The sequence below is a fragment of the Helicoverpa armigera genome, chromosome 6 (genome assembly GCF_030705265.1).
Source record: "Helicoverpa armigera isolate CAAS_96S chromosome 6, ASM3070526v1, whole genome shotgun sequence".
Lineage (NCBI taxonomy): Eukaryota > Metazoa > Arthropoda > Insecta > Lepidoptera > Noctuidae > Helicoverpa > Helicoverpa armigera.
In genome coordinates this window covers 1294595-1315008 of record NC_087125.1, presented here as the reverse complement: position 1 = coordinate 1315008, position 20414 = coordinate 1294595, and the positions used below count along the sequence as shown (strand labels likewise).

The 20414-nt window shown below is 36.2% G+C and overlaps 1 protein-coding gene across 4 annotated transcripts in view; it reads left to right on the top strand.

The window, feature by feature from the left end:
* The window catches only part of Acsl (Acyl-CoA synthetase long-chain), a 49823-nt gene that overhangs the window by 21545 nt on the left and 7864 nt on the right, over positions 1–20414 (top strand). For 3 of the 4 annotated variants that reach the window (XM_064035036.1, XM_064035034.1, XM_064035033.1), the window contains exons 2-3: positions 3193–3231; positions 19735–19870. In XM_064035036.1, coding sequence (XP_063891106.1) covers positions 3209–3231; positions 19735–19870 — 159 coding nt within the window. In that variant the 5' untranslated portion in view covers positions 3193–3208. Of the gene's footprint in view, positions 1–3192; positions 3232–8594; positions 8741–19734; positions 19871–20414 lie in introns of those variants that run through there. The other variant, XM_064035035.1, reaches the window with a different exon arrangement.

Genomic DNA, 20414 nt, shown 5'->3' with positions numbered 1-20414 from the left:
TGTGACAGTGTATCGAGCCTTTCTTATACGAATCCCGGGGCAGGGTACTGTTTTTGAATACGCGTTGAGTTCTACAGTTTCGGATGCAGCAATAGTCTCTATTTTTGGGCAGACTGGACTTCAGGAAAAACAGATCGTTTTCGTATTACCTTTCGTTTTTTATTAGAATTAATTGTGTCTGTCTTCACAGGATACATAATGAAGATAAATAGTGAGCATTAATTGTTAAATGTTAATTAAAAGACGCGAGCTTGTGTAATTGCGTTTGTCAGCTTTGCGCGGAATTTGTCGACGCGACATCACTGTTACGTAGGTACTACATTAGTGAACTCAGTCGACTGTCCTAAATGTCTAGTATTATGTTCTTAATGAGAACACACTGTGCTTACCTTGTCAAAATTCTGTGAAATTGCTTATTCGCCAAACATAGAAACGCTCGGGGGTACTTGTGGACAAAATTATGTTCTAAAATATCTGAAATCTATACCAGTCTATTACAAAATTACATTATAATTTTGATCGAATAACCTGTTGGGTGTATAATTAATCTCATCTCCTTCCACGAAACCATTTTCATGAGGCATTTCAATATCCGGTAGTTAACCATTCTGAAAACTGACCAATTATGTAGATCGGTTCATTTTGCACAATTCATGGAAAGGCACCTGATAATAACAGTTATTATTCTTTCATTTATCTTTGCAATCAGGTAGCACTGACATTACAAAAATGAAACAAACGTTTGACACATCTGTAAGAAAAGGTATGGGAATTTTTGCTTTCACACCTGTCAACTTTACATATGGATTCACACATATGCAATAACATATGATTCTGGGAAACCATTGCACATTTTCCGTTCAGACAAACCCGATGATATTGCAACTGAACTTTGTACATTATGTCCAAGTCCTCGTCTGACATTTAGCTTATTCCTCTATTTGCAGATTTGCTGGAAATAAATCTGACTCATTTTGTATTTGATTTCTTTCCTCATAATAAAATTATCCTCATGTTTAATTACATAAGGAAAATTATAGTAGGTAGTTGTAAAAAAAACTACGATAAACGATACGACTTCGCTACAGGGAAAAATGCATCGTATCATTACTTTCATAGTAGTCCTTTATAATATTCTAAACCACTTGAAAACTCGAAATTATATTAGGCATCCTGAAGTTATCAAGTTTACAGTTGATAGTTGTAATATTTATGCAGATGACTCCATAATCATCGACCACAGATTTAGGAATCAGCACTTGAAACGGTAAAGATAACGTTGTTGACAATTTTAACCACAACTACCAGAAGCAGGTCCTACCTAAATGAGGTCACAGTCCATAGTTTAATTACACGAACGTTGCGGTCAGTGTATCAAGGGCAACCCAATTGCTGCGGCCATTAGTTACCTTTATCTCTGACCGGTTAATGCTTTTTATTGACAAACAGCTGATGAAGATTACGACTGCATGTGTTTATCACAAGTTAAGCTTCGGATTAAGATATTCGTGGTATATTCTTTTTTAGTACTGCTACTATGAGGATTTGAGTTATTTTAAGCTCGCCTGTTATCTTTACTGTCTTATGTAATCGCCTAATTTCTTTAAGTTGTTGTGGGTCTAAACTAAATCAAATATCATCTATTTCTTCTCCAACCGAAGGATTACTTTTATTTATTTTTATTCGTTTATCGTCTTCATGTTCGTGACAATTTCGCACGGTCTGTCATCTGAATAAGGATTTACTTTCCCACGGTCGTCTTGTTCAACAACACGGAGTTTGTGTTTTCTTTCATTGTCTCTGACATCGGAGACGTTATCCTTACCTTTGCAACTATCATCGTTTTTCTCAGGGTCATTGTTGTAGGTTAATCTTGTAGTTACAGGATTATTCGCACAACTAACTAAATTCCTGAAATTCCCGAGATAAACGATACGGCATACAAGCATGTGTAAGCATAACTTCACTCCCAAACCTAGATAGCTGTTGTCATCAATACATAGTCTGACCTGCATGGAGTATTTCGTTTGTCGGCGCTAAAATTAACTCGTGGGGGCTCGACTATGACGTACAACCAATGTTTGCACTAAAATAAACCTTGTTTGTGTTATGTTTCGGTTCAAAATTGAGTTTCTGGCTTCTGTTTTTGAAGATGAGTTCTCTGTTTCGGTTTGTGTTTTCAGTTTAATAGATTTTCGCTGTGTTATTTTACGTTGAGCTTGAATGTCAAAGTTCCATGTATACTGTTAGCTTGCTCCAGTTATTAGTTTCTGTTCTTTTGGATCGCTTATTTTTTAAGGAATCATGAATGTGTAAAGAATCTCAATGTTCAAGTAAATTCTTGTTATTTCTTATCAGTTCGAAATGATACTCTAATAATAGTTGCTATGAAATTATTCTAGAAATTGGATCATGACACCAAAATTAATTTAGCTATGTCATTCATTATTAATTAATGAGTCATTGGAGTTATCAAAAGTAATTGTGAAACATCTAATTAGGTATAATCCCTACATCTTATATAAAACCTTTTATATCACACTTACTAGTTAAAAGATGACTTAGCTAGTTCAGAATCGATATCGCATTAATATCAATAGTATACTCGATTCATATAATAACGCAAACAGATTGCATCGATTTAACGGCGCTATTGGAAATCCGAGTATCGTCGAAGTCGTGGTGGCCTAGTGGGCAAAGAACCAACCTCTCGAGTATGAGGGCGCGGGTTCGATTCCAGGTCAGGCAAGTACCAATGCAACTTTTCTAAGTTTGTATGTACTTTCTAAGTATATCTTAGACACCATTGGCTGTGTTTCGGATGGCACGTTAAACTGTAGGTCCCGGCTGTCATTGAACATCCTTGGCAGTCGTTACGGGTAGTCAGAAGCCAGTAAGTCTGACACCAGTCTAACCAAGGGGTATCGGGTTGCCCGGGTAACTGGGTTGAGGAGGTCAGATAGGCAGTCGCTTCTTGTAAAGCACTGGTACTCAGCTGAATCCGGTTAGACTGGAAGCCGACCCCAACATAGTTCGGGAAAAGGCTCGGAGGATGATTGGAAATCCGAGTATTTGCGATTGCACTCTCGATATATTATGAATTGATACTCCTGTTTGTTACATAATCCTTTGTAGATGTTAAGTGGTGATATTGTATTGATTGTTTTCATTTATTAATTGCTTTTGTTTCAGGTCGAAGCACACAGAAATGTTTATAGACGAGAATGAGACGTAAGTTTACATTTATTTATTACACTTATGAGTAGGTTATAAGCCCTGATACAAGTGTGAGAATCCAACACGGTTGTATGGAAAGGATAGGCACATACCAGTATCTAGCGGGGGGTGGTGGCAAGTTTTAATAGAAAATTAAATACTTGATTCATTGCGTTTAGTAGGTTTATAACAAGGTGTGTGAAAACTTGCCAAGTGACATCATTAAAAAGTAACTATTTTTAACTGAGGTATGTGTATGGAACTTGGTACTTATTCAGATCTCACTTCTTTTATAGGCGAAGCATTCCCATTTTATCGAACTTGGCAGTCTTTCACATTTTTGTTTTGGGTGGGATAATATTTACACCAATTAGACGTAGTTACATAATTAATCAATCGTAAAACTGCCACAAAAAGTATAATTACAATAATTATCACGAGGGCATTGTACAATTTAGCGTGTTCCGTCAAGGCCGGCTTATCGGTCGTGTTATTCATATGACTACACTTACAAGTAGTCGGTGGATTATCCTATTTTAATACATCCAAATCATTAATTGGAGACCACAACCCAGATCCGGAATTGGATATGTTAGCTGCTCTTTCAATGTGAAAGTAATGCTGAATTAATAGCATCATAGGCCATTCTCTTATTTCAAATCGACATGAACTAGATCTAGCTTATGTATTCCATGCTAAAAAATGCCAGTTTACTGCTGGTGAAAGTCTCGTAAACGCAATTTACACTATATTTTTGTCTTTACTGCATGCATTTATTTGAAGCATTTTTCATCTTATAACAAAGGCTCAGAAGTGCGTTGGAAAAATATATGGCTTGTATATTGAGAGCTTTTGTTCAAAACCTAGGCGAGACGAACGAAACTTAATTGCCAGACCAATTGACAAGGTCCGTTCCGCTGTTTCCGAGACGGCGGAAATAAAATCCACGGAAGCTAATTTAATATCGTAGCATTTTCAGATTCATGGAAACTGACGGTACATATTTTAAGATTACATTAATTGCGGTTCCTACTTCTCATTGAACACGATGAGCCTTGTTCTATCTTTAGAGTAGTTCTTCAGGCTAATCGAAGGTTACTTAGTACCAATGTTTTATATGAAGCGATCCAATAACTGACCTTCCCAAAGCCAAACCCAGTAACATAGTTACTAAGATTAGTTCTCAATGGTCTTGGATCAGGGACTAACCACGAAAACAGCATGTTCGATACATTGCAAAATATTTGAAGGTCCATTCAGCATCATCGATAATTTACGACATGATATCAGCCAGTTTCCTTGCTCAAAAATGGTCTCCTATTTCAGTTTCGATCGCTGCAATAACCGGTCGTTAGGAAATACTGCCGTTATTATATTGCTGAGGGCAACTGATTGGTCACTGCGATATTTAATACATAGCTAAATATCCTCCAAGTACTCAGATGTCCGTAAATATGGAGGAATTGTGTGTTGATTTAAATTCTACAATCACGGCTATAACTCTTTCTTCGGAGATTGGACTCATTGTTTACGTTACGTATGAAGTGACATAAAAAGAAACTAGTTCAGTAGTTATTCTTTGTTTTTACAACTCTCCGCTAATCTTGCAGCTTGCACTAAGATTTACACTATCTTACATATTAACGGCGCTGGCTTACTGCCAGAGGCGGCTAGACTTTACTTCCAGTAGATACCACTTTTATTTTCGTTGTGAAGGTTTTTTCTGCACTCACGTGTATTTCCGTCTGTTATTCAAATGACGATCAACAAATCTTTATGTTCATTTGGCATTGAAATGCTTTCTTTTTGTATCAAACGCCATGTAGACTCAAAGTCCAGTTTTCTATGGAACATTTAGGTGTTTGTTTATAATTGCACTTCTATTGTTTTAGCAAACAATGGTAACATTATTGATAATGGTCTCAGTAACTGGGTCTTTGACCGCAGATAATCCTTGGCAGATAATAAGATCTGATCAACAGTAGTATTTGTACTACGCATCGGACGGAGTAGCGATAGTGTTGTAGAAAACGCTCATTGAAATATTTACACGTACGTAAGCGAACTCATGAAAGATGTTGTTCATAGCTTAATGTTGATCTCAAACTCCAGGGTACTGGACCCTCACCCTCAACGTCAACATGTAAAAGTCTTTTCCAAACCAGTCGTTCGTTTCCCCGAACTTATGAGGACACTCTTTGGTCCTTTGCGTCGCGCCAAAAATCTTATTCCAATTTTCCTTAGACCAAACCTGCCAACATTCTTTTAATAATTTTCGTTAAACTGCGAAATTGATCTCCATATATACTTGACTAAACTTTGTGTAAATAAATGTACTTCGATCACCGGTGAATTCTCCTTTGTTCATCATATCGACCGGAAGGTCCTTATACTGGAGGAAATTGCTAATATCTCTTTCTACCTCGTGTGTTCATAAGTTTTGAGACGAAATAAAAGTTGCATATCTTTTTAAATAATAAACTTACATTTATAAAAAAAATAGTAATCATGAAGTAGATAGTAAGTAAAAATTAAATATAATTATTATTCAAAATTACCACCCCTGTTTTTAATACATGCCCTTAGACGATTTGGCCAGTCATCAATGGCGGCACGAATCTTTTCCAGCGGAATTAGCTTCGCTTCTCGGACAAGAGCTCGCTTAAGTGACTCCAAGTTTGGGTGGGACTTTCGGCAGGCTCTGAGCTCTAATTCGGTCCATAGAGAATAATCCAGCGGGTTGAGGTCGGGGCTGGAAGAGAACCATTCATACGCCGCAATGAAGGCCGGCACATTTTCCCTCAACCAAGCTTGGGTGGTTTTAGCCTTATGGGATGCCGCCGAGTCTTGCTGGAAAACCCAATTCTTGTGATGGAATAGGGTATTAGGCAGGGGTTTCACAACAGTCTCTAGAATGTCGCTTTGATAATTTTTGGCTTTCACCTTGACGCCTTGTTGGCAGAAATGAAGCTGAGTGACACCTTCGTACGAAACTCCCCACCATAGCATGACACTAGCCGGATGATGAGTACGCGAGACATTCCGTGCTGAAGCTGGGACATCCTGGCTGCTTTTGGCATACACTTTATTGTTTTGTCGGTTGAACTTTTCTTCGACGGTAAAGATTTTCTCGTCGGTGAAGAGTATCTTCCTCGCATCGTGTCTCCTAAGCAGTACTGGACAACGTTCGCGTCGCAATTGACGAAGGCGATCGTTTAAACAGTGTACTTTCCTACGGCTATACGCCTTAACCTTGAGATCATATTTCAGTACTCTTTTGACTGAAACGCGCGAAATATTGGTCTGCAGAGCGAGTTTCTTCTGAGTGCGACATGGATTTCGGCGAAGTCGCACTCGGATGATTTCAATGTTCGCAGGCGTCCTCACAGAGCGTGGACGACCACTTCTTTGCCGATCTTGTAAAGAACTTGTCTCCTTGTATCGTTTAATAGTGTAATACACGAAGTTACGGCTCACACCAAAACTTTCCAGCTCTCGGAAAATGTCCATAGGTTTTCTTCCCACCTTAAATAGTGAAATGACGGTCGCACGTAATTCTTTTGTTCCCTCCATTACGAGAAAAATTAAATAAAATAATATTCCAAATGCAAAATTCAAAATTAGACATTCCAAATTCAAAATTAGAAAAAGAAATATACAGCAGCCAGTAACTCTTTTTTTATTTTTATAAGTAAAAAGTTTGTCTCAAAACTTATGAACACACGAGGTACACATTTCCTTTGATACTCCGTCCTATCTCGTCAAGGTAATATATTTTTAACTAGACGTCTAGGAATAACAATGCACTGTTGTAATAAGTACTCACTTTTCCTTTTAAATTGAAAATAATATTAAAGAAAGAAATGGCCTCCCCTAAACGGTATGTAAATATGGTATATAAATTAGCCTTACTCTCTAGTCGCTTCCTTCTTTGTAAGTGCACATATCAACACGTGGCTCGTTCCAGGAACGCTGCAGAATCAATTGGCCTCGCGTGATAAATCTGTTTCGTTGGAGCTATGTCTAGATTTGTAGTCTCAATGTCCTCATGAGGGTCATGGTCTACTACTAGCTAGTCTAGTTACTGCAACGCGTTATAATGGAGAAAAGATTTATTTCGCAAGGCTTTCAGACAAAATGGGGTCATGGTTTTAATGCACATAAATCGTAAAAAAACAAAAACCTGATGAATAGAAGCAGGCTTTGGGGCACCCCCATTAATCTTTTGGCAGCTTCTTCACAAATAGTACAAATAACAAATAGTTTCCTGATGTACGGAAGACTTGCGCATTTGCTCGAGGAGTTGCAAATTACTTGTTTTGAAATATCGTTTCATATTTGTTAATACGAATTGTGTTTTTAAGTAAATTCGATTAACAAACTAGACCAGATAATGTTAGCAACCTTCAAATAGTCAACATGAATTACGATATTACGATGAATAAACATACACTATCCACCACTCGTTGGGCAAATGTAAAGGAAATAATTAGTCAATATCTGTATGATGACTTTCGAACTATTAATTAAAAGATTGCAGGATTAGTGACATGGTGTAATCAGTACGGAGTCACCTAATTATAACCAAGATAATGTAAAGTTTTTTTTTGGAATTTGATCCTATGAGTCACTGCAGGATCAATTGTCACGCGTCGCTTGAATGTTATTTGATAATGTTATTAAAACTATTGTCTGCGATTTCATTGGCATCCTCAATTAAGATTTTCATTCCTTCTGTCTAATAATGGTTTCAAAAACAAAATGTTGCTTTTATAATAACTAAAGCATTAAATAAATTAAGATGATAATTATGGCAAACCAAAAGACACTCGCTAAAAAGGCAATTTACACTATCAGCATTGACTTGCGTTTATGTTATCTGCTCGTCCATGTGATCTATGAATAGTAATGTGTCATTGATAGATATTTGTGCTTATCATACACAATTATTGCTATTTTCTCAGCCAGTAATTTACGACCACATGTTATTTCTATCTCATCATGATCAATTTTGTGCTATACCTATTTATGGTGTTCATGATAATTTTCTCGATGGGGGCAAATTATAGTTTAGGATATGTATTTTGGAGGCTGTTTTGGCTGCTGAAACTCCCGAAATCTTTGGAAGTTTAATTCTGAAAATGCAGTTTTGCAACATTTGTTGTAAGCGCCAAATCCCGATGCAGTTTCGTAGCAATACACTGTGTATGCTTTATAATCTAGTAACATGAGTTGATTACATAACCAGGCTAGCCACTAGAGCTGTTGATCTTTGGTCAAGTGTCCCCGACCAGACCGCTATCGTCTTGGACATCGACAAACACTGTCGCAACACATCCGTCTCACATTATTCCTATTATCAGATAACTTATCACCCTTATTAATAGTATTGCTTGATAATTCCTGCATATAAGGTTTATCGGTCGTAATCCTGACTTAGTTGACCGCAGTCTGTCGTTGCAAGTTCTTGTGCTTTGTGAAATTGGAAATTGTGACACAAAATGGGAATGCCAGATAGTAGGCAGTGAGTAGTTTCTGTTTTATGTTCTTTTGTTACTAGTGGTGTGTTCCCTTTTGCAGTATTCGTGTGGAAAGTTGTATTTATAATAAGCAGCTCATCTGTCTTGTGAAAAAAATATTCTGGAAAAGTGGAGATTTCAAGTGCGTAAAAAAATAATTACCGCATTAATTTTATAATCAGTCTGGAAGCATAGGAAACATTATTTAGGAAATTGAGTTTATTTTAATGGTTTTATATTCTAAATCTTGCAGTTGTAAATTTTTTGTTACATATTCTGAAAATATGGCTTGTTTTTATAATCATAAAAAATCAGCGATCAAAGTTCAAGGAAACAGATTGTGTTAGCAAAGCGTAAAACATCATAAGTGTCCATAAAATCAGCCACTAGGTAACGAGAACAGTATTTAAATGTAGTTATAGAAACTAGTTTGCCTAACTGCAGGAGAATGCATCAGTGGAACAGGTTTAATACTGGCACAATAACTTAGTGCATCCTTGCTACCCTGTGAACGCGGTATTTTTAGCGACTCACGCGCATCGCGTGACTACTGACTCCACGCGATGGTAATTTGTTACGTATGTAGTACAATCAGTGCATGGTGGCCTAAGGACAGAATTTGTTCAAGTGAAAATGCTGTTTTTAACAAAATTATATTTTTTCATTAGACATTTACTTATTGCGGTTTACATTTATTGTAAGTATATTTACTTATTAAGTAATTTTAAGTGAATTATCATTGTTTCGTGAATCAGCCCTGCCTTATGCAATTTTACACCTTGAGCTAAATCCTACCTAACTACATAATATTTCATCAGGTGCCTTATCGTATTTTTTCTGAAGATAACTATAATCCTTAACTTTTTACCTCTTTCTTTGAATTATACTTATTTTTTAAAATCTATATGATAACAAATGTAATGTTATCACAAAATCTGACAATAATCATCATTTACTTGACTACCAACAGAAATTATCAGATGTCGTAAAAGTATTTAGCAAAGTTAACAGATTAAAACGATTATTGGCTCTTACTGGCTTAACGCTTGCTTTATACAGTAAGCATGAAATGAGATTTTCTCGACCTTTAAAAAATATTGCACGTGAGTAAATATAAATGCAAATAACCTTAGCGTATTAAATGAGTATCAATAAGCATGAAGTTGAGATAATACAATACAACATTATAATCTCACAAAACCTAGACTTAGTGTGGCTCACTAAGTATATTATAACCTCATTTCTCTATACCTCATCCATTCTTCTTGTATTGGTTTTCCATTTTCAATCGAGTACACTATCTTTACCTCATAAAACCACACAAAGAAAGCACTTATTGCATCTATGATATATGGTTTCGCCATTGAAAAACCTACATTTATCACTCGCTTAACCAGCCCCAGAAACAAAGCCAAACCGGTATCCATTTAGCACTAACTTTCACCTCGGACGGTCCTGCCTCACCGTCATCCTTGTTGGCTATCTAAACTTGGCTGTACAACTTCGTTACACCACAGCTTCGGACATAATATTTACACGTGCCGTTTATGTACTTAGGTACTTAGTTTTTATGCTATTGGTTCAGGAAGTGATAAGTCGCCTTGAACTTTGATTTGGTTTAGTTTTTGCGCAGCCCAGGTAGATATGACACAGATGTCTTCTACTCTCGTCTTTTGTTATAAGATTTGTTATTTTGCTCTGCACACTGCAACAAATCTATTGTCACAGTCGAAATTCATGAACTGTTTTTGTAGATATAGGAATGTCTCCTAAGAGGACTATGTTCGGGGTAGTTTTCTTTAAGGTAACAATTGACTTAATTACTACATAACTTGCCCCTAATAGCTAAGTACCTACATATTAGGTCAAATCTGATGAAAAAACCAGTGTTAGTAAGAAAGCTTGGTTTGTTGATGTTACTGAACATTTAGGTCGAAATGTCTCAGCTCTCTAAACTATATAAAATTTTCGAAATTCTATTGCTTGTATTAGCTACTTAAAACTTATGTGAAGTTAGCAAGCAATAATCAGAATTCCGGATTTTATTTTCAGGAACGTATCAGTTTTATTTAACTTGTGGGAGTTACTTATTAATGGCTTAATCTATGGCATGTCAAAGGACGCTTTGACATAAGCAGATTACAATTTGAGTGCTCGGAATCCTCAAGAAGGAAGTAATTTAATTAACTATCACCATCATAATGTTACGTAAATAAATACAATACTTGTTTACGTTTATGGAAAATGAAGGCCGAACTTTTCTGTCTACCTACAGTACTTATCGTTATTTTATCTATGTAATTGTGTTAATTTTTCTCTGTCCTAAATCACTAAAGATATTCCCGATTTTTACAAACCACATCATTTACATCAACTTCATAAGTTTCACCATCACATTCACACAGCGTCAAATAAAGCATGATAATGATGTTTATCTCCAATAGATAGCAAGTTAGATCAGCTTAACTTAGTCTAGACACTTTATCAATGTCCAACAAGTAGGTAAATTACTACGTGATATTAAATTTGTTTCTAACGGAATATTAATTGGATAATCATGTGGACAAAATTAATTGACTATGTGACATGCATTAGTGATGATAACTTTAAAATTGTTCATGTTTTACATTACCCAACTAGGGAGAGTATGTCTTTTGGAACACTTCCAAAATTGCTGGTGTTATATTCCTTCATTAGGAAAATTGTGTTGCCTGTTTGTTTTTTCTTTGTTATCTCAATAAGCCCGGGTCTTTGTAGACGACTATCGAATACTTTATCTTATGATACGCTTATGAAGGAGTCATAGTAATTAGTTCATAAGATAAAATAATAATCTAATTGAGCCAGTATTTTATCTAAAGAACTGTGTCATTAGTAAGTACAATAGGTACACCAACAGGCGCCGATCCGGACGTGAAGAAATTTCCACGGCTGTAATCTGTACCTAAATAAGTAATCAACTGATTATTGTATCCACCTAGCGATTGTTATCATTTTTAATAAGACATTCGTGATAAAAATATTAAAATGTAATTGAAGGAGTGCCATCCGTAGTTGAATCATTACACTAGTATTCTCCATCGATTCGAATGCCTCCGAATTAGAACCCTGGTTCATTTATAAACAATGTTAGTTTGCATTGGTAAAAGACTGTGAACTTTCAGATTTAAAAAATAGGCAAAATAATACTTTAATAACAATCTAGGTCATTAAATCTTTAAAAAGTAGCAGTATGTGCACCAGAGTCCAACAAGATTGGACTGAACTACCGACCTTTAGATAACCTGACAATATACTGCCGTCTTCATTACAATTGTCATTCCAATTAATTTATTCTCATTATACCTACTCGTTGGAATATCTACTAATTGGCTCCAAGCTCCAGACATTTTTTTGCATGAAACTACGTTATTACATAACTGAAACTACCCCGAAGGGTTATTTGGCAGAGCTGTGTAGGTAGATAACATCTACACCCTAATTTCCCAATTCAGGTTTAAGTTGTTTGTAATACAGATTAAACGTCTTTAAATAACCTAGGTGCAAAGTCCAGGCACTCTAAAAATAATTTGCGGAGCTAAACAACCAATAGCCTAATGCTAAAAAACTAAAAAATCGCAAAAAAAAAACTGGTTTAGTCTGTTGCGTCTTTAAAGGCTTGTCTATTACGTCAATAAGTCAGTTTTACGCACTAGCTGACCAGAAAAAATCCAATACTAGTTTCACACGCCAATTTATTATTTCATAGAAACGATTATAAATAAATGAAAAAAAATAAGAATAGCGCGCAATTTCTTTTTTTGTTAATCTGTGCTTCTTCGCAAGTGGGGCGCAAGCGCAGATTACAGTGCCAAGGCGAGCCAGTCAAGGTTCGCTGTCTGCTAAACTATGAGAGTTGAATTAACTGCTATTATGCCATGTTATTGTGTCAGCCTTTGCTTATTTTAACTGATTATAGTGGAACAGGTTGGGTAAAACTGCCTTTGTAGTTTGTGTCGTCATTATTCCGTTATCAACTAACGGATTTTTCTAAACGATGTCTTGTTCGAAGCATTTTGTGACTAATGAGTGTTGTTATTTTCTTATATTTTCCTAATGTTCTTTTCCGACCATAAAATGTCCAGCATGTATTTTCAATTTCGATGACATAAAAAATAGTTTTCATTACGAATTTTTAAGATGGTCGTAAGTTGGTAGTTTCATTTTGCGACCTAGTAACGCAAGGCACTAAGGCCACGGTATCTAATTACAGGAAGCTACAATGTCAGGCTTCGTTTAAAACGAGTAATAATGGAGGACCAGTGACATTACAAAATTATTATTTCCGTGACCTTATTTGTTTCATGTTCAACTTAAATTAAATAAAGACAATTTTAAAATTCTCACAAGTTTATCCCATCCGTTTGTCTCTAATATGAAGTGTAAACATGTCAAAAGTGTTAATTGCTTTATTAATAGTAAAACTACACAAATCATTCGTAACCTACATGCTAATATCTAATCTCTGGACTTCGACTGTGAGGTAACTGGTCACATGTACGATTAACTTTAAAGCCGAAATGTACTATTATTTATTCAGATATCGTAGAAACGTAGACATCATTTAATTTATTTTAATGACTCATGGAAACTGGAAGCTATTAATTAGGTCTTAAATTCGCATGCTAATGTAGGCATGAAAACTGAATGCGTAATTGCGATTACTTATATTATGAGTGGAAAAACATACGTTTCCCCAGTATTGAAGGGTTTACCTTCAATCGGAATCGGCTTCCTTTACTATCCCACACAAAACCGAATTATTTTAAAGTCCTTTGATTTGTACCGACTTATCAAGTCATAATTGAATTACCAGCCTCATCTCCAGAAATGGATGTGTTCGACCATAATGTTCTACGAATTTGCATAACAAATATCATCGTGTGGCACGAGATTGCATACTTTATTTTGGCGAAGAAGTACTTCATACAAATGTGTTGAGCAAGCAGCTCACATCGCAAAAAAGTGATTCATACATAACGGGTCTTACATTGCACATGCAACGCGATTCGCCATGCTGTGTTGTTCCTTGTACCGTGTACGATTCCTGCTGACAGCTGAGCTGACGCAAGGAATGTTCTAGCAACCATTACATATCTATGTGCCCTCAGAGAGGGACTTGACCCAGCAGTATTTTTATACCCTAGGGTAAACCCTAGGGTATAAAAAGACTTCATTGCATGATGTGATGTTTTTAGTAAGTTTACGGTAGGTTTTGTAAGGATATACATATTTCTGTCTAGTACCTACAAACACAGCAAAATTACGATGAAATTCATTATCATAAAGATCCAAAGTACACAATAACATACAAAGTCCAAGGCTCTTGCAACATTATCTTCTTAGTATTCAGTGAGATTTTGACAATTAATTATCTCAATTTGATATACAATTATTCAGAAATGTAATGATGCGTTGTAGTTTATACTTATCAGTGTAAACAAAAACCATCTAACCTAACAATCATCATCAAAATATTGCGGCGTCTAGTTGTTTCAATTCTATACATGACTCCTAATTCAATCCAAGAAGTACCTACATTAGTCAAAGTAATTGCAGCTAAAAAAGCAACCTAGTAAAGACTAGTTATAATTCCACGCATCCTTCTGTGATTGGTTGAAATATGACGTGTGCGCTCGCGCCACCTTTTCGCATGTGTGTCCGTTGAGTAATCACTAATGGGGGGACCTTATCATGCGAAAATAGCTCTTTATCTAGACTTTTTCAATCTGCTAGGTTTTGTTTATGTTGTTTAATGGCACTTTCTTTGTATGAGCTTCCTGATAGAATCTGTGCAATACGTATATCTCTGGCTGTCTCTTAAATTCATCAAGAATTGCAACATGGTGTCCCTTTAGTACTTCTCTGAGCTACCACACAAAGTAACTAACAACACAACATATAAGTTTTATTAAAGAAAACTTTTACAACAGTATAAAATTCTTGTCCGGAGCCACGATGTTGCATTTGTGGTCATTTCAATGTTGTACAAGATTTTACGATAACGGCCCAGGGGCTGGTGGTTACAGACAAGACGTCAGTTTCCTACAGATATTATTTAAGTATAGTAGCAAGGTGACACCGCACTGTTGCCCTCATAACGCAGTACATACAACCAATGTTTACATACGTCACTTGTTATGACTACTTCATAAGTTATAGGGTAGTTCCGAGTCTGTTTTGCATGGACTAATCTAGTAAATGCACAGGTACTACGATATGTAACTAGTTCGAGATTCGAGTATTACTTAAAATGGGATTCAACCACTCAAAGGAGTCCAACTCTTCACATCACTAAACTCATAAGGACCTCTAAGTCTTAATAAATACCCAAGAGTCCTGAAAGAAGTGTTCTAAAAAAGCGGACCCTTCAACTTCACATTAAGAGGGTCTGGCTAGGCTCTTATAAGATCTGAATACAAGATACCTACGGCATTATATAGGGTTTTTTGTGTCTCAAGAGCAGGTAAAACAACATTCTGACCCGTTTCTGTCTTACCTGCGAATTTTCTGACCTTGATTTGAGAGGTTTGATAGAATTGGCACAGAGATTATGTTCCAAAAGGGTTGAACATGAACAATACACGTATTTCAGAGAAGCTCTCAAGGTCGATGTATTAGATGTCTTTATAAACAATATTCTGTAGTTTTTGGACAAAGATCGAGTTTTTATTGGTGATGCAAAGAACCGTGATGTAATTGCGTTTGAGCGTCATTGGAAACTAAGTTTATATTCTGATTAACGTACCAACGGTCTAAATAGTTTTTGCCCCAGACTAAAAATCTAGGCTGCTAAACTGGGCGAGACGTGGGCGTCTTCTAAATGTCATTCAAAACTCTTTGTTATTGAGAACCAACCTAAATCTCTTTATACTGGAGTGTCATTGAAGAATCTGAATTAACGACTAGACAGACTCGTCTTTGTCTCCAAAAATGTGTTCGTAGGCTACTATTATAACATGATAACTACTAAAATGTCTCCTGGGAAATATCAACGCCACATTACCGCTCCCATTTACCTTAAAACTCTCACCGTCGTTTCCAGAGAGTAATTAAGCTCGCAACTTGCAACAGGCATGCGCTTACATATTCAGTAGGTGGCTGTTAGTATATGTGTGTATGTAGGATGCACCCGGGGGTGTATCGGCGCATGCGCGGCGCAGGTCATGGCCGCGCGCCCGGCCGGCCCTAGATGCATCCGCCCCCTGACACTGACCTCGTATCGAGAGGAAACTTTGCCTTTGTCTGATTGAGATGCATTTGTAAAACAAATGAAAGTTAAATTGAGTTTTACAGAGAGAAACCAATAGTTCTATACTAGATTTATACCTACGTTTTTTTCATCGCTGTATTCAGGATTGATTCTTTCATAATAGAGACAAAGACAACTCTAATTGACAGACGGCCTTTGAAAAGTGAGATTCAATTTGAACGAATATTTCAACGATGTAACTGAATATTTTATCTGAATGTTAGAGATTAGACAGACATTCTTTTCTCATAAATAAAATCAGTCATCATCTTTCGTTGTTCCAAGAAACACTAACTAGATCAGGATCTACTCAAGAACTCTTATTTAAAGGAAAGCAGATGCTTAAATAGGCTATCATTAATTAGCTACCGCACTATAATTTCACAATGATTAGAATTTTCCAGTCATGGTTGAACAATAGACCTAGTAGTGGATACAGCAGATGAAATATAAACTCGAATATAAATAAACTCTTTTGCAAAAAAAACGGGCACCTATGCGAAATTTTAGTTTTAAGGACTTTACGTGTATTTCAAAGGGTTTTAATGATTGTTGTATGTTTCTATCATCAAAAGAGTTAGCCGAGCATGCGTGAGAGTGTATTCTAAATTTGAATTTTGTACAATTGCTAAGAAATTGGTTAAGCCTTGTTTTGGACTAATTGCTGGCAGAAAGTTCGTCGGTGTTTTGAAAAGTTTTTGAAGTGATTTTCAGGAAAATGATAATGCAGTTTTAATTTATGATTAATGTACGTTTTTGTTAGATCAAAACATTTTAGAAAAACTATGCGTATTTGATAAAATTTTCACTTGCTCTAAAGGGGCTATACTGATGATTGATGGCAATGTTAAGAGTTTCGGTATTTTAGTGCAAAGCGTTCTATTGTTTAGATATTGTACCCACGTGTTTTGAAATATCGCATTTTCATAAATAAACACTATTTAGAAGGGTATCAGTACCTTTGGCTGCGACAAAACCAATTTAAAGTAAGCAGTGCCCATCACAACCCGTCTCCTATCGGACTTTGACATTTAAAAAATACCAAATTTTGTGATAAATGTTAAAATTAACCACATGAAAAATGATGAGGAGGGTTAAAGCTATCTAAAAAGTCAAATGATTGCCTCGCTGAAGCTCTCGATAACTCCATAGGTATCGGGTTACTAAACGACGATTTAGCTGAAAGGGAGTCAAGAATTCAAAATTATTGGCCAAACGTATGTTTCTTAAGAAATATGCAGATAGCCAATTATTGTTATGATTTAAGCAGGAAAGTGCTGCAGATGCCAGAAAATCTCGGTGTAGGCAAGTTTATTTAATAAAATGTTCGTGGGATGAAAACACGCTATTTGAACGCTCAGACTCATAGATCTTCAGAGGTCTACGGAGTTTCCCAAGAGACGAGGTTGTTTAAAAATCAGTGATTACGAGACCTTAAGACCTCGTGCTCACAATCTATGCGCTATTTTCTGTATTTTGTAGAATTTCAAGACTCTTAAAAATGTCAAAGTCCGATAGGGGACGCGTTGTGATGGGCACTGCTTACTTTAAATTGGTTTTGTCGCAGCCAAAGGTACTGATACTCTTCTAAATAGTGTTTATTTATGAAAATGCGATATTTCAAAACACGTGGGTACAATATCTAAACAATAGAACGCTTTGCACTAAAATACCGAAACTCTTAACATTGCCATCAATCATCAGTATAGCCCATTTAGAGCAAGTGAAAATTTTATCAAATACGCATAGTTTTTCAAAAATGTTTTGATCTAACAAAAAAGTTCATTAATCATAAATTAAAACTGCATTATCATTTTCCTGAAAATCACTTCAAAAACTTTTCAAAACACCGACGAACTTTCTGCCAGCAATTAGTCCAAAACAAGGTTTAACCAATTTCTTAGGAATTGTACAAAATTCAAATTCAGAATACACTCTCACGCATGCTCGGCTAACTCTTTTGATGCTAGAAACATACTACAATCATTAAAACCCTTTGAAATACACGTGAAGTCCTTAAAACTAAGATTTCGCATAGGTGCCCGTTTTTTTTGCAAAAGAGTGTATAAGCGGATTTAATTTCCACGTTCTAGCAGACTCCCACGCTAGGACTTACACGAGGCTTTCAGTAAAACCTACGCGCATTGGAAGTACGAGTATGTTTAACGATTGTATTTATGACCTTTCTGGCGTTTAAAAAATATCGATCACATCATCTCTTTCAATTAAAAATTCATTAATGTCACAATTCATCGAGCTCCGGTTGATTTATTTGACATTTTGGATTCCCAAACCCTCGTAAATTGAATGAATGAAATGCTACCAGTCAAAATCTCCACTAACAGTTTTTAGCTTAAAGGGGCGTCTGTGCAACGGCTATAAAAGGCATGGCTTGTTCCTTGCACATGTTACTTTTTATGGTAAACGACGGGCTCTTAGCGCAATTGACCTTAAAATTACTGTCATTCGTGCTCAGGCGGATAACCAACTTTAACCTGAACTGCTAAGCTTCACAGTTGCACGTAGGATCAAAAATTTTTGGTTTTATGTAGTCGTAGTGGTTTTAGAGTGCGAAAATGAAACGGTAATTTGATAAACTTCCTTCATTTAGTGTAGCTTATACGCTTAGGCATACTAAGTTTCATTACTTAAAAATGCAGGGTCGTTACAAGATGCAGACGCTAGAGTAGTGTAGCACAAATATAATATAGCTCAAGGCGAATGCGGTAGGACTAGATGAAGAAATTTACTGCGACATGACCTAAGACCCCAGTCTAGAACAAATTTCTTATTTCCCAGTAGGGCAAATCATGTTATTCTTTGACAGCTAATATTTAAGGGATGGTTTCAGTAAGTGATATAAATATGTACCAAATGTTCAGTTAGTAACTTCGATACGACAGTGCTTAGATAAAAACCAAGGCGATCATAGCTCACATGAACGCCTTGAACCTTTACATACCTTGAGCCTTATCTAGATAATGTTGTCGTACGTTTCGCACTAATGACACAAACATAACATAAACTCCGTACGTTATATTATATTATATAAGTGACAGTCACGTTTGTGGAGACAGGTCGATTAATGTCACTTATTTAACAAGAAATAAAATCCCTAGTCTAAATATATACGTTCTCAAATGATGATCCGTCTGCTTGAGTCTTGATGAATGGAAGAATTCTGGTATGTATGTATGATAGTATGTAGTTTCCTTATGATAAAGGTCTTTAGGAAAAATACAGCAACACTTGCAATGATAAATCGATCTAGGTCGTGTACTAAGTGAACTGTGCTAGGTCTTGGAAAATTATCTGTCGGCTACAATATCATGCAACAGTGTAGCTTGTAGCTGTACTTTTCAAGTTAGCTTCTGTAATAACAAGCACTTAGTTTAAAAGTTTTATGATAGCAAAGGTAACTGGATAACTTGTATGAATTTAAAAATTTCTGCAACATTGTACAGTTTTTCTTTGGGTTAGTAGTTATGAGACTTGCGTTGAGTTCGCTGTTTGCAGGAACTCATGCACAAAGTTTACTTAAGGCGTTATTTTGCCTATTCAGGCTTCTAATGGGACAGGCCTTAAAAATAATATTTGCACGAAATGTAAGCCTATGTATCCTGAAGAAGAACATTATATAGATAGACAATCATGTTTTTTTTTAAATAAAAAACAGTGAAATAATAAGATTTTTCGTTTTATCCCCAGGCCGGAGTCATGGTGGGTGTCGGCAGTACTGAAGACCATCCGCGCAGTAGCGCTGGTCTTCGACATCCTCACCTTCCCCGTCCACCTCATTGTACAGAGGCCGTGGAGGAAGCGAGCGCTATCCAGACGAATTAAGGTAAGGAACTAGTACTTGTCAAGAACCTTACTCGTAACCCAAGGCTCTTATGTTTGAGCATGGTCATGTAAAAACATCCGTTCAAATAGAATGCGACAAATAGGTATTTTATACACATCAGGGTAAATTTACCGAAGTTCAATGTCCCTAATAATGCCAAAAATATGAGGTTTTTCTCAAAAACCTGTTTTTTTTTCAGTACTAATAGCTTTGCAGAGTTTCCGTTAGCGACACTGGGTATTGACCCTAAAAGTCTCCACATTCGGACTCATGTAGTATTCATAACAGAACAGCCCAAGTTCTGAGTTGTGTCAACAACTTTCGGCATTACCACGTATTATTTTATTATTCGGAGCTTCAACTAAGTTTTTATTAAATCATGAATTAATTTGCTGGAAAAAGAAAAAATGTTTTGGTTCTTTGCCAGAATTGAAAAAGGCTCGCAATTCCATAAAGTTGATTAATGACTTTGGAGATTCATTGAGCGTGTATTGCAGTATTGAACATTAAATACTGGTCGTTATACATTACATAAACCACAGAT